Here is a 15116-nt window from a genome sequence, read left to right on the forward strand (position 1 = left end):
TATAGGAAATGAAGAAGCCAAAGAACTTATATGCATGACCCATGGACATGTACTAATGGTGGGGGGGGGGGTGCTGAAGGGGAGGGGGGTACCAGGCAGAGGGGGGCAAAGGGGAAAAATTGGGACAACGTAATGGCATAATCAATAAAATATAGTAAAAAAAAAAAAAAAAAAGGCAAGGTGGAGCCAGCCAGTACCTGGGTGTTTCTATTTCCTGGGACTTGGGGCAGAGTAGTCATAGGGAGGGGTGGAGGTGACCAAGAGTTGTTATAGTAGGATGTGAGGTTCTTAGGGACTTAGGATGAGCAGAGGGGGTTCAGGCAGCCCAGGATGAAGCCAGCAAGCAGAGGGCCACCTGGACAGCAGGGTGAGGCTGGGAAGTGAGAGGACGGGCAGTCAGGCTTGAGGGGATCCGGTCTCCTGGAGCCCAGCTCCCTCCCCCTCAGCCACCCTGGCTGGCCCAGGACTGCCTAGAGGCAGGGAGGGACCCTCATGACTCCAGGGGCTGGGCCTTGGAAGTCATCTGGTCCAACCTCTTGTTTTATAGATGAGGAAACTGAGGCCCAGAGAAGAGTGGGCACCAGCAAGCCAAAACAGGTGCCCTCAATGTCTGAGCAGAGGATCGGGCCTTTGAGCCCCCGCCCCTACATACACAGGCGAGTGACAACAGCACAGGGTCCCCGGGCCTTAGGAGAAAGCCCATTTCAATTTGGATCATCTACCCAACCTTGAGTTTAGCCCCTGTCCCCAAGGGACACAGAGAAAGACAGGGACACGGCCAGGTCAGCTGTTTCTTCAGCTTTTATTACATGGTGGGGCCAGACATAGCAGAGTACCCAGCTGGGAAGTCATTGACGCAGGAGGGCCCCCGAACAGAGGAGGGAGCATCCCCCTTTCCTTGTCACCAGTTCCTGAGTGGCCCACTGCCCGCCTGCTGCTGCCCAGGGTCCTCTGTCCCCAGCAGTGCAGACGGGATGGGAGCAGTCCAGGTGAAGGCCAAGTCACCCCCGCCCCTTTGGACAGGGCCGACCTCACCCCCTCCATCCCCCACCAGTACCCGAATTTCATCTGGGGCTAACCTGGTCCTTCCCCCGAGGGCAGGGTGAAGAAGGCCCACCCTAGGAACCCTGCTCCCCTTAGATGTAACCCTCACAACAACCCTGTGAGGTAGGTAGGGGGGAGAGTGAACCCATTTAACAGGGAAACTAAGGCTCAAGGAGGTGATGTGACCGGGCCAGGGGGGAGTGGATCTGCCATGCAGTTGGGGGCTTCCGGGGAGGGGACATAGGGGCCTGCGGGACACAGCTGGAGGGCGCCACACTTTGGCCACCAGCAGGCGGCCCTGCTCAGGGGCCCCAGGGCCCACCAGGGCGGCAGGGACAGATCCCAGCCCCGCAGGTGTAGACACAGGCGGCAGCAGGAGGAGCGTTTCCTCCACCTGGAGCTGGGGGCCCACCCCGCGGTACAAAAATAAAGGACTTCAGATCGGAACCCCAAGTCTCTGGAGGTGATCTGGGACCTCACATCCGGGTGCCTCTGGCCTGTAACAGCTAGAAAATAAGAAGGAAAGGGGCCGGGGACAGGTGGGGGATGGTCAGAACACCGGGAAGGGGATGGGGCGGGGCCGGTGAGGACGGGGTGATGCGAGGCCAGGAGCAGGACAGAGAGGAGATTGAAATGGAGGGAGAGAGGGGTCAGGGAGAGAGGGAGAGAGAAAGAGGTAGGTGAGTCACAGAGCAGAGTCCCTCCTGGGAGGAGAGAGGGGGCTGAGGCCCAGAGAAGGTGGATCCCGAGCCCAGAAGGAGGGCGAGCAGGGAAGGGACCCAGCTCGCCTGTCTGGGGCCCCCATGCCCCATTCTGGGCTCGTAGTGGCTGCCTAGGGGGCTAGATTCTGCTAAGACTCTGGCCAGGGATCACGGCCATGAGAGGCAGGTCACGGAAAGCAGCTGTGTGTCCCCACTTTAGAGGCAACTAACATTTTAGAGGGACAGTGACTTGCCCCTCTGGGCTTCTGGGCACCTGACCAGCGCTTTTATCTGCCACACGCTGATCCATAGCCGGCTCTGGCTGGCTCTTCGGAAGCCAAGGGAATCTGTGTGGCCGTCCTGCCCGCCCCTGCAGAGGCCGGTGCCCCGAGGCTGCGAGGCAGGAGCCCCCCTGGGCGCCGCTCTGGCGCTGGTGGGCAGGGGGCACAGGGTCCACCCCCGACTCTCCAGGGCCCAGATGGGCCGAGACACTTTGGTGGGGGGAGAAAACCAGCCGCGAGTTCAGCCCGAGTCCAAGGAACCAGAGATGAGCACCCTCCTGGCTTCCGCCCCTCCCTCCGGCTCCGCCAAACTACAAACCGGGGATGGCAGCTCTGGGGGCGGCAAGGGGCTGAGGAGAGGCCCTCACTGCAAGCGCAGCCTCAGGTCTGAGGGGTGCACACGGGAACCTGCAAGGAGGAAATGTGAGGAGGAGGAGGCGACGAGGGGAGGCGCTGTGGCGCGTGGCCCGGCCTCAGGGGCGCCCCATGGGCTCGGCAGGCGCAGAGGGGGCGCAGCCGCACGCCTGCTCCCCGGGCCAGCGGGTCGGAGCTGCCAGAAGGGGTGCAGGAGGCGGCAGGCGGGGCGCTCTGCGATGCAAGGCCGGGGCGCCGGGGCGGAGGGCGCGGGAGGCTGGGCCCAGGGCGGCCCCCGGACGGAGGCGTGCGCAGGCAGAGAGGAAACCCGGACAGGGGCAGAGGGGGAGCAGGCAGGGTGCAGATGAGGTCCAGGAGGAAGAAGAGGTGCATGAGGATGAGGCAGGACCTCCGGCGGGAAGCGGAGGAGGAGGAGGAGGAGGCGGAGGCGGTGGTGGGGGGGAGAAAAGGTTAGCGGGGTCCTGAGATGACTGGGCTGCGAAGAGAAAGTGAGAGAGGGGATGGTTATGCAGTGAGGCGCCAGGCCGGGGGCTGAGCTAACCCTGGTGGCCCGCCCCCCGCAGCCCCCGGCCCCCCCGGGCTCTGCGGCTGGCGGCTCCGGCTTGTGTGAGCAATCATTCTCCTCGGGGGTTGGCTGCACCTTTCTCCTGCGTATCTGCCTCCACCTGCACCTGTGCCACCTCCACCTCCTCCTCCTCCTGCTGCTGCTCCTCCTCCAGCTGCTCCTCCACGCTCTGTGAACCAGCCGGCGGACCCAGGGAAGAAAGAGCGGAGAGCTAACGAGGCGGCCTGCGGGTGGCGGTCCCCGCGGGCGGGCTCCGTGGAGGGGGACCTCCAGGAGAGGGAGGGCTACCGCCAAAGAAGCTGCGGCGTCTTGTCCAGTCCCCTGGGAAGCCTGGGAAGGGACTGGCGTGCTGCTGGGTGCTCACGGGTCAGTCTGGCCGCTGCTCCATGGAGCAGGCTGCTGGGTGAGGGGAGGACAAGGACCGGGGTGCGCGTGTAGCTGGGGTGTCCTTCAGGGGCACCTGGGAAGGCCTCATTTTAGGAGGGCTGCCCCGGAGGTGTAATGAGGCCCGGGAAGGCCCAAGGCAGATGCCACCCAGACCTGGGATGCCGGCAACGGGCTCTGGCAGCCCAGGCCCCGAGGCTTTGGGCCACAGGCAGAGCAGCAGGCTCACTCCGCACCCCTGCAAGGCAGGGCCAGCCAGTGGGCAAGGGGAGTCACAGGACAGGGAAGGCAGGCAGGCAGACAGGAAGCCAGAGTCCTTCTGTCTCCAATGCACAGGGGACAAGCCCCAGAAGGCACGGTCTCCTTCCCTCCCGGCCTGTAGCAGGCCCTTGAGGCTTCCAAGCAGCTGTGGGTCTAGACTCGCAGGACCTCTGCTCCTCACAGCCAGCTGAGGCTGCCTCAGAGGCCAGCGTGGAAACACAGGGCCCGGCCCCGCAGGGTTCCCAGCCCCTCTCCTGCAGAGCGCCCGAGGAGGGGGCCTGGGAAAGCGGCAGGACTAGTAGATGTGGCTTCCGCACCCTGGCCCAGGCCAGCTTGGGACATGGACCCGCCCCTGGGAACACCCTGGCCATTAGGATCCCAGGAGTTCCAAGCCTGAGGGCACACAGAGGGGACACGGTCTACCTCCCTCAGTCCTCAGAGAACACAGCGAAGGTGCGGCAGGGACAGGACTTAACCAACGTCACACAGAGCAAGGCGCACCGTGCCCAGAGACCCCTAGTCCAGTGCACTCCCCTCATGCCATGCTGCCCTGTGACCACCATGTGGCCACCATTCCAGTGGCATCTAAGTCACGCTTGCCGCGCCCTTGGGATGGTGCCATCTCACTGCTCTCCCAGCCTGGGCCTGGGTGACCAGCGTGAGCAGACAGGACCATGGGTGACATGGGATGGATGGTGCTGGCTGTGACTGGGGTTATGCGTGTGCAGCAGGAGGGAGGAGGAAGAAGCAGAGATGGCTACGTGGGGGGGGGAGGGGGAAGAGGAGAGCAGGGGGAGGGGGACGGGGCGGAGGCTGGGGGCTCACCTTGGTCTTGCGGCTGGACTCGGAGCTCAGCCCGTGAGGGGAGCTATGGAGCTCCTTGGACACCACGCACAGGAACTCTGCCTGGTCCTCGCTGCCGTAGTTGTAGGAGGAGCCGATGTTCACCAGCTAGAGGGGTGGCGCACGGGAGAAAGGTGACAGGCCCAGTTGGGGGGCAGTGAGGGGTGGGGAGGTGGACGTCTGCACTTGTCAAGATACCAACTGGCTGCTGTGTCAGGCACATCCCTGCGTTTCCAGAAAACACCTCTGGGCTGCAAGCCAAGTCTTCCCCCCTCCCCCATCCACACCGCTGATGCTTTTCAGACCAGCCCAGCGGCCTGGTCCCCGCAGGCAGGCAGGCAGGCAGGCAGGCGTATCTGTGCTGCCCCTCCCCCACCCCGTGGCCCAGCCCAGACCTAGCCGGCCACTTCCTAAAAGCAGGAGGCCTGTAATGGGCAGGCTGTGGCCTTCTGTGCTAGATGTGGCAGAGGCAGCCCTAGGACCAGGCTGGCATGGTGGAGCCCCATAGAATATTCTGCTCACTCTTGGTAGCAGAGGTAGGACAGGTCACCCACCCCTCAGGCCAGAGGGTAAATGACCAGCAGCCCCAACCTGATGGCTCACCCTCTGGGAACCCATGCAATTGCCCAAGACTCCCTCAGGCATGCAAGGGTGGCCCCACCTTTATTCTGGGGTCCCTAGAATCACCCCCCACACGCCCCACCTTGGCTGATAATGGTCCTGCACATGACAGGTCTCACTCAGCCCTCAGGGACCCTCCCCCAGCAGAGAAAAATACCCGCAGATTTGGCAGATGAGGCCTAAGGAGGGGGTGACCTGCTGGAAGTCCCACAGCCAAAGAGTGGAACAGGAGTTAGAATCAGATCCCAAGGCCTCTCTGGGGCCTTGCAGACTGAGACACAGTGGGGCCTCGGTACTCGTCATTAATTTGTTCCAGAACTGGAGACGAGCGCCGAAACTGACGAGTACCAAATGAAGTTTTCAAATGACAAGTGATGAAGCATTTTCTCTGGCGGGGTGGCGCCGTGACGCATACAAGTTCTAGCAAGTGCGGCGAGTCCCGAGCAAGCGCCGAGGGCTGAAACTGTTTTCTCGTCAAATGCAACGAGGACAGGACTTGCCAAGGTCTGAGCTGATGAGTACTGAGGGAGGATGTACTCCTAGTAATCTGCACAATGCCAGCTGGTTCCAATGTCTACAGTCCTACCCTGGGCTAGGGACTTTATCAGCGGTCCCTCTAATTTTCACAGCAGTTTAGTTCTGCACCACAGATTAGAAAACTGAGATGTGACTTGCTCAGGGTCACACCACATGTCACTGGTGAGGCCTAGATGTGAACCAAGCTTCTGGCTCCCGGATGGGGCTCCTTCCCCCTACTGCCCCGCCATGCCAGGGAGCCCCGCTCTCTCCTGTCTCTGCTCTCCACAAGCCAAACCCTTTTCCTTTCCTGGGGGCAAGTCTGACCTCGGGTTAACTCACTGCCTCTGTTCCCTGGAAACCTAAGACAGGTAGGGCATCCGCTATTATTACCAAGGCAACATGGCTTACGATAGAGATTCCCTCATGGGAAACCTGCATCTGGACTGGGAGGAACTAGAGGTCACTCACTATACATTCCTCAGGGGAAGTCACTGCTTTGGCTCCCCCGAACGTGGCAATGCCTGTGACCAGGCACGTCCCTTGCAGGGACCCTGGGAGCTGGGCCTATGAAATTGTTCCAGGAGGTGTTAACCCAGGTGGACTCTGATCACCTATGTGGATCTCAGCCCCTTGCACAAACCTGTCACTTGGGGGCAGAGACTCACTCACACTACCACGCAGATGACTACCCAGTCACCATGAGCTTTCCCACTGAGGACGACGCCTGGAGCTGCCATGTGGCAAACGGGGCTTCTAGCCTCTCTTATCTCGGTCAATCTGCTACCCAGTGTGGCCTTTCCTACCCTTGTTTGCTTTAACTTAAGAAGACCCCAGTCCAGGTGGGGGTGGCAGGGGAAAACCCGAAGCTGCAGAAAGGGAGAGGCCTGCTTTGCCTGGAGACTAGGAGGTCCTGGGCATGGTCCCCATGTTCCCAGCCCACCTGCTCAAAGCGCCAGCCATCAGACATGGTGGAGACCATCTGCGTGAGCTCCTCCTCCTGGCACTGCAGCACGCGGTACACATGCTTGGGAGGGACCTGTAGGCAGAAGGGTGACGTGGAGGGCACCTGGAGGGGCGATGGGCACCCCAGGAGGGGGACGAGCGCCTGCCTGCCCCGCTGCTTCTCTCCCCGCAACCATACACCCCTAGAAGGAGAGAAGGAGGGGAGAGGCAGGGTGGGAAGGTGGGAGACATGTGTCGGGCACTTGGAATCTGTGATCGCGACCCTCCTGAACACTGCATGAGATGTGAGATTTTCGTGGAGGCTCAGAGAGGGTCAGTTACTTGCCCAAGGTCACCCAGCTAAAGAGTGGCAGAGAGCCAGAACTGAAACACAGGTGATACAACAGGAAAGGGAGGGGCTTGGGGGACATTCTGGTTCACTAATTGAGGCAGACCCTCCAGGAGACCATCCCCCCGCTTCAATCGGGGGCCAGGAGATGGTGCCTCATCTCCCAGGGCAGGCTGAGGGCATCTCCAGCTCCTCCTACAGACTGGCCGCTGAGGCCCAGGGTCTAACCTCAGACATGCCAGCTCCAGCAGCTTTGCTGTGCCCACCATGGGACTGCCTGATCCCATGAAACAGGCAATTTGCTAATCCCGCATGGCCCCTGCAAAGGGCCCCCTGTACCTGCCCACTGACCCCATTTTGCCTGTGAGGAAGGGAAGGATGGGCAGTCCTTAGGACTGCCATATTCCATCAGAGGAAATCAAGGTCCATTGAGGGGTGTGCTTGGCCCAAGGTCACACAGCGAACAGCTCCAAGGCAGGAAAGACCTAGTGTTTATCTCCCAGTCTGGGGCTTTGCTGGGCAGTCTGGGAGCTGGACAACTACCCCTCCCCTTACAGGCCAGCTTGGACTCCCCAAGGGAAACTGTTCTGCCTCCCCCTCTCCCAACAGGACCCCCTCTCCCCATCACCGACTGTTTTGGCGGTTGCTGCTACCCTGTGGCTCCCGCCCTCCCTGACCTGCGTGACCGTGTAATCCTTCTCCTCCATCCGGTCTTTGATGATGCGGATCAGCGGGCCAATGTTGTAGAACTCAGCTTCCTCTAGGACCCCTGGCACAGATGAAGAGTCCTTGGGTCATTCCCACTGTCCCCATGCCCCATTCTCCCCTGTCCTCTCTGCTTCCAAACCCACCTCCTACTCCAGACACACAAGGGTGACGAGCATCTCTGAGTTCAGGGCTCAAGCAGGATGGAACGTTTCCTTCCTTGTACCCCATGCTCTTTATGGGTGGGGCCAGATACTGCCACGCAGCGGCCTGACATCTCTGCTGTGCTGAGCACCCGGACCAAGGGGTGCCTCCCAGTCCCCCAATCTGGGGGCTACTCTGGGACTGGGCCCTACGATGCCACAGTGAGAAGGACCCTGGTGGACCCATTACATGCTCCCCTTTGTGAAGCACGTGCCAAGAGCCAGGCATGGTGCTAGGTATTTTCCATTCTTTCTCGCAATTAATTCTCAGAACTGGGAGCAGGCACTTCCATTACCCCATGGAAGACACGGGGAAACTGAGGGCCAAAAAGAGAAACAGCCGGTCTGAGGCTCCACAGCCACTAAGCGGCAGAGCCACGATTCAAACTCAAGATCCTTTGACTTCAGAGCCCACTGGAAATGCAGAATCCCTGTGCGTGTGCACACCCCCGACTCCCACACCAGACAGTTTGCAAAGCCCCTCCTATGCCTATCACGAGCCTTGGGGAGGTGGGGGGAGCAGGCTTTATCGTCCCCATACCCTGAAGGGAACTGTGCCTAAGAGACTAAGTGAGTCACCTCTCCAGTGAAGTAGCCTCTGGCCTTTGGTCTCCTCTAAGCCCCTTCAGGGCAGGGACTCTTCTGATTGTTTCCATGACTGGCCCCTGAGGTCCCTGATCTACGCTGCTGTCCCAGGTGCCCCACGGCACCTAACATATAGTGGGTGGCCAGCGAGTGCTGCTGCATGAGCGCCCCTCCTGGAGCCCTGCAGATGACAGACGACAACACTGCATCCTGGTCCTCAGTGGCACTCGCTGCACCAAGTGACCCACGTGTTTTAGTTCCTTTTATTCTCACAGCAGCTCTGCTGGGTCACACCATTTCACAGATGCAACACAAAGGGATACATGACTTTCCCATTGTCACACAGCTAGGAAGTCTCCTCCCCGATCCTCTGGCCCCCCCGCCTGCGGCCCTAGCCCCCTCCGAAGGTGCTGGGAGAAACTCTGAGCTTGTAAACAAGTGTTGGCTGGAGGATTCACTCCCCTCCCCAAGGGACCTGCTCCTGGGCCTGGGCCACGCCCATGGTACCTGTGCTCCTGGAGGGGCTGTCCGGGAGGCTGCGGACCCTGCTGAGCCAGTGCCTATGGTGGGCTCTGATCTTGAAGTCCTGGCCCCCCGGGGACCCACTAGGGAGGAGGAATGAGCTGTACCCTGGGGGTACAAGCGCCGGGACTCTTAACATTAGTTGTCGCGAAGTATGTTCTGCCCAGTGTAGATCACAACGTGTACTTTTTATACACATGGAGCCTCAGAAAGAAGAAATAGCATGTCCATGCTGGCTTGACTGGGTCAGCTCACCCAGAGTCACATCCTGTGCTCCAGGGAAGAGCTGACTTGGTACTGACTGTGGCCCCTGCCCCTGGCTGGGGCTCTGCTTCTCGACCATCTGCTGGGCCCAGAAGTGGGCATCTACAGGCCCTCAGCCACAAAGGCCAGGGAGGGCTGAAACCCCTGCTGGGGAGCAGGCTCCCTCCTTCCCCGCCTCCACCCACTACCAGCACTGTGCTACAGAGGTTGCCAAATTTGGGAAGAGTCACCTGGTCCACCCACCTGCTGACTCAAGCCCTCACCAGGCATCTGAGATACTGGATCACCCTGCCCAGCTCCACCCCGTTCATACCTGGCTCCCCAGGAGGCCAGCAGAAAGGGCATCCCTGCCCACAGTGGCAGCTGCCAGCCTTGCTGGCTCCCTCTGACCTCTGCCTTTCTGTTTCTGTCACCTCCCCAACAGCACTCAGTGAAAGCTCAGGCTGGTACGCCTGGCAGGGCCCCTGGGCTCAGCCCGGGCAGAAGCTTTAGGATTCAGCCCTGTCAGGGATGGGAAGAGGCAGGGAACACAGAGGAAAGCAGATGTCCCTTCTGGCTGGAAGCAACGGCTTTGGACCTCCACAGGAGGCCTGGCAGGCTGCAGAGGACAGGGCTAGAAAGTGGGCCCAGCCAGCCCCCGGGAACAACTCACCCTCCTCAGCCATGTCCTTGTCCAGCACCAGCTTGCCATGCCGGAGGAAGTTCAGGATGGGCCCGAAGTAGGTGGGGTCACGGTCAATGAGGTAGGCCCCGGTTTCATCCTAGCGAGGGGAGGGTGAAGGCTGTGAGAGAAGAGGGAGGCCTCCCCTGCCCGCCCCTCATGCTGGGATGGGAGGGAGGAAAGGAGTGAGAACATTGCCTCTTCTGTTCTGGAATGAAGTAGCATGATAGAGCTGAAAGGTTCAAATCCTGCCTCTGCCTTTTCCTGACCGGAGGAAAGGGATTTGGCCCCTCCGAGCCGCACTCCTCTCCCCATAACTAGGGGTCACTGTGAGCATCCAGGGAGGTCTCAGTGACACCTGATCCCAGGTGGGGCTCAGGGATTGCCCCTCTTAGAGGTTGTTCCGCGGAAGCCAGCCCTGCACTGTCTCCACCAGATTCCCAGTCATTCTGGAGTGTTTACAGGTTTCCAAAGGAGCGGCTATCTCAAAGGACACCCTCCGCCTGCAGGGAGGCAGGGCAGGCAAGGGCACAGCTCTACAGAGAGAAAAGAGCATCGGGAGGTGAGGGGACTTGCCCAAGGTCACAGCATCAGATGGTCAGGGGATAGGGGATGGGGGCGCTTAGCAGTCATGTGCAGACCAGCCTCCTCTGGTTACAGACCGGAGGCTGAGCCTGGAGCAGGAAATGCCAGACCGAAGGTCCTGCAAGCAGTTTACAGCAGCGCCCCATGGAACCCCAGACCCGGTGCCTGCCAGGCCGGCACGGCTCCCTGATGAAGCCCAGTTCCGAAGGCACCCTGGGGCTTCCACAGCCAGCTCCCTGCACACCTAGGCCGCCACACCCCAAAGGGCAGGAAGAAGCAGCCTCGGCCATTCCCGTTTGGGAAGGTCCCGTCTGGGAGGCACTGAAGGCCCTACGCGTCTGCCTGAACCCACAGCCAGAGGAGCGGGGAGAGTCCGATCCGACCCGCCAGCCTCCGGGGGTGAGGGTCCAGGGCAGCGCTCAGAAGCTCCAAATGGCCGTTGCCTGGCGTTGTCCCGTTGCCAAGGCAATAGGCACATTCCTTACTCTCGGATCCACTTCCTTCTCCCCTCCTCCAGCCAGTTCTTCCCGCCTCCGGCTCTTTGTAAATAAAACCTGCCGCTTTCCCCAGCCCGGCGGGCGTGCCAGGCCCCGCAGCCCCGATGCCAGCGAGCTGGAGACCCCCCAGCCCCGCACCACCCACCCGGGGGGCCTCACCCGGTCCGACTGCAGCTCTTCGCCCTGGCACAGGCGGCTGAGGAAGGACTTCTGCTCCCGGCACAGCGTCTGCCGGGTGGTCAGGAACACCGTGCCCCCCACGTTGAGCCGCACCCACTTGCCCCAAGCGCCCGCGGCGCGGCCGCCCGCCCCCGCCGGCGGCGCTGCCTCCACGGCCTCCATCCTCATGTCTGGCCGCGGAGTCCGCCTCCCGCTGCCTCCCGCGGGCTGGAGGCGGGCAGGTACCGCGAGCGGGGCATGCCGGGAGCTGGAGTCCGCGCCGCCGGAGCCGGGGCGCCGGGCGGGGGTCGGGGCCCGAGCGCGCGGGCGATGTGCCTTCCCCAGCCCCGCCGTACGTCGCCTTTCCTGGGAAGCCCTCCAACCAGGGTCTCTTGAAGAGGCCCGTTGGCTAAACGATTGCGTGTTTGGCGAAGGTCAAGTTCGGGGTCGTAAAGAAAATAGTGAGTGAGACCCCCAGTCAGCCGTCCTCCCGTTTGTTCTCCATATTACTGATTCCCCTTTGCCCAGGACGGATGATCCAACAGCTGGTAAATACGAGAGGAAACGTTGCGTTCCCAGAATTCCATAGCATTTACCTGGGTGTTTTCTAATATTCTTTCATTCTGCCCTTTCTGTGGGAAAGGAGTGGGGAGAGAGGAGCGGGTTCTTTACGCACATCAGTTCTTTGAAGACAACATAGTGGGGCTTAAAGTTGACCGAGCACCCACTGCATTCCAGATGCTTCGTGGATCTGTATTATTCTCAGCAGCCCTCTACCCATTGTACAGATGAGGACTCAAGTGAAGGGACCTTCCTGGCTCATGGCTGGTGAGTGGCAAGCTGGAACGAACCCACGTGATTTCCAAGTGCATTTCCACCACCAAGGCCCCCTTCCTGCTTCCCTGCCGTGGATCGTCAGTGGTCCTTGGGAAAGATTTCCTGGGAGGAAAAGTGGAGAGGGCACTGGATCAAAGTCTGGAGAACTGGGTTTTCATCCTGACTTTTGTAGGGTGAGGTATGGGGAGAGGTCTCAGCTTTGGGAGGGGGGTGGAGGGATTGGTTGTGTGGGTCCGCTTCTGAGCCAGAGGACTCGGAGGTGGGACTGACATTGTGTCTACTGCAGGATGGGGGGAGAGGGGCAGCTCCCCACGCCATCTGGGACCAGGGAGGCACCAGGGCTGAAGGGGAAGCTGTCTGTCCTCCTTAATTTCCTCTCCTTCTCCATGTTTCAGTCCTGCTCTTAGACTACTGGGGAGGGGTCTGAGGTTCCCCTCATTGATCCCAGTGACACACACAGGCCCACACACTGGGCAGCCTGACCCTGTGCTGGGGGAAGTTTCTCTTACCGTCCAAGGCTCTTTTTTCTCCTTAAAACATTTCCTCTTGGCAGGGAATAGGTCACAGCTGCTAGAATCTTGTTCCCAAGACATCACCAGTGTGTTCTAACGCAACTTCCCCCGAACCTGTTTTTGCTTTTGGAAATTGAGAATTATAGTAGTCCTCTAGCATTGGTGTGAAGATTAAATTATTGTATATAATGTCTGTAAAACACCTTGCACAGTCCCTGGTTTTAATATATTGAATGAGCGGGTGAATGAATGAATGCATGAATGAATGAAGTGGGTGGGATATGAACTGGTCTTGAAAGATCAGGAGCGCTCCCGGCACCCGGGGAGCCCTCAACCATTGTTAGCTAAAATAAAACTAGAGCAGGAAATGCTTTTTGTTTTTCTTTAATCAACTTAAGGGTTGCAGCCAGGGAGGGACCTGGTCAGATCTGCAACTTTGATTGCTCTGGGGGCTGAGCCCAGGGCCAGGGCTCATTGCCCTCCTGCCACAGGAGCTGCCCTTTGGATTGTGGCCCTGGAGGTGTCTCCGGAGTCTGAGCCAGCACCTTTGGTTTCAAAGTAGAGGGAGAAGCTTTTGTTATCGGTGTAAGTGTGGTTCTTGTGGTGTTGCAAGGAAAAGAATTTCCTGAAATCCGCCAGGGAGGATGGGGCTGTGGTATGGTTTATTAATGATGTAAAATTAAGGGGATTTTCCTCCTGACTTCCCAATGTCCCATCTCCGTCAGTCTCCCCTTGGAAGCATTCTAAGCTTGCCTTCAGTGGGGCCAGGATGAAGGCCACTCCCCAGAGTCTATGCTCCGTGTTAAAGTCCAGCCCTATCCAGTATTTGACTAGTTTAGCACGTGTTTCCAGCTGCGGTCCATTGTTGTGCTGTGGAATTCAGGCTGTCTTGTGGAGCCTGTGATTGGAGTCTGCGCTGTCCTGGGCCAAGTGGCTGCTAAGGCCACATGGCTGTGGAGGGAGGACTCCTGAGTGCAGGTCCCGAGGGAAGGTGGGAGGGAGGGAAGGATAGGGGAGGGAGGCTGAGAAGGGGGAGAGAGAGAGAAATATCAATTCTTTGTTCCTGTGGGGTTATGTTAGCTTGGATTTGGGAGAAAAGAGAATCAATCTACTTCCCAAGCTTTTGCAATCTTTGAATGGGTTTACACCCCCTAGTTAGAATGACAGGCTTCTATGGTCCAGCACCTCCCCCTGTAACCCCCAACAATCTGGTACCAGAGGGGGAAGGGAAGGAGTGTTAATCCCCTTGGCAGAGCAATGCTATGATCCCATGGGGTGTGAAGCTGTAGCTTCCTGGCTAGCAAGCATACTTATGCTCCCCATTTTATTAAACTCAATGTCTGAGTCCCTTTGTTCCCTTTCTAGCTAAATACTGATGGTTACTCTTTGACTAAATCAGTCTCACCCCCTGCTTCCTCAGAGGACCCCACCAATCCCTGGACACCGGCATCCCTTCAGCAAGCACTAAAATGTTTCCACCTGAAGCAACAACCCCACCGATGAGGCACACAGCTGAGAACCAGGTGGCAGGACCCAAGGCCCTTAAATACAGCTGACAGGTGCCGCCACATCCTTGCCTGTGGCTGGGTTTTGTCTGGAGGAAGCCATGCTTGGGTGGCAGAGATTAGGGGAGGTGGGGTGCACCCACCACTGAGTGGGACTCTGACCCACCCTCCCAGCCATCATTCAGTGCCATCACCTTTTGTTGAGCCACAGCTATGTGCCAGACATTGAAACAGAGTTGAAGAAGACGTCAGGGGTTGTCCCTGGTCTAGAGGGGGCTTCTGTTTGGGAAGGTGGGTACAAGAGGCTTTGACAAAACTCACAATCCCAGATAGTCCTGTTTGTAACCACAGACTGGCACTCTTCGTAGTCATTCGCTGTCCTCCCCACATAGAGGATAATGCCAAACATTCCTTAGATGATTACCCTGGAGGGAGGCCAAACTACAAACGCCTGCTGGTTCCACTGCCCCCTGCTGTCCCCTTCTGGGAAGAACAGCTTTGGGTTAATTTTTCATTTTTTAGAAAGATTTTATTTCTTTATTTTTAGAGAGAAAGAAGGAGAAAGAGAGGGAGAGAAACATTGATGAGTTGCCTCTCACATGCTCCCAACTGGAGACCTGGCCCGCAACCCACCTGACCCGGAATTAAATCCACTGAACCACCCAGTCAGAACAGGTGCTTTTTAACCTGGCTCTGAATTCAAGTAGAAAGTGAGCCAAGACAGAGGTGGTTAAGGGACAAAGGCTCCCAGACAAGGATGCCAGCCCAGGCTTTGTGGCTTGCTAGCTGGGTGGCTTGGGAACGTCACTTAACCTCTCTGAGCCTCAGCTTCCCATTTCTAAATTGGAAATAATAGTCAGCTCTAAACAGCTTCCCCCAGGGATCCCACTTCCATGTCGCTCTGGCCCCTGTGGCTCTCATTCCACAGCTTGCACCGGGAATCACACAGACCCAGGGCTCTACTACCCATCCCCTGGGCGCCTGGGGCCTCACCCACCTGCCAGAGATTTTATTTATTTACTTTTAGAGGGGAAGGGAGGGAGAGATGCATCAATCAGCCAGGGCTCATGGGATGGGGGCGGGAAAAGAAGGCTTTTTCTTGCCTGGTGCCATGTCCTCTGCAGTGGCTTTGCTCTGGCCAGAGCAATGATTCAAACTGGCTCAGTTTTTTGTTTTGTTTTTCCTGGAGGATTGTT

The 15116-nt window shown here is 58.9% G+C and overlaps 1 protein-coding gene and 1 long non-coding RNA gene across 2 annotated transcripts; one reads left to right on the top strand and one right to left on the bottom strand.

Annotated features, from left to right (window-relative positions):
- Window positions 1-1407: 1407 nt before the first annotated feature.
- KCTD17 (potassium channel tetramerization domain containing 17) lies at window positions 1408-11303 on the bottom strand. Its single transcript, XM_090272483.1, is given in 11 exon segments — window positions 1408-1550; window positions 2346-2370; window positions 2373-2417; window positions 2420-2434; window positions 2790-2876; window positions 3042-3135; window positions 4437-4562; window positions 6535-6630; window positions 7563-7654; window positions 9817-9925; window positions 11067-11303. Coding segments are annotated over 11 exon segments (948 nt in total). The 5' UTR covers window positions 11256-11303; the 3' UTR covers window positions 1408-1480.
- A 14-nt stretch (window positions 11304-11317) lies between these two features.
- On the top strand, window positions 11318-13985 carry LOC150011070 (uncharacterized). Its single transcript, XR_016510418.1, has 3 exons — window positions 11318-11614; window positions 11805-11894; window positions 13836-13985. It is a non-coding gene; the product is annotated as an uncharacterized LOC150011070 (long non-coding RNA).
- The last annotated feature ends 1131 nt before the right edge of the window (window positions 13986-15116 follow it).

Source organism: Furipterus horrens, unplaced genomic scaffold (genome assembly GCF_987537825.1).
Source record: "Furipterus horrens unplaced genomic scaffold, mFurHor1.1.pri manual_scaffold_4, whole genome shotgun sequence".
NCBI lineage: Eukaryota > Metazoa > Chordata > Mammalia > Chiroptera > Furipteridae > Furipterus > Furipterus horrens.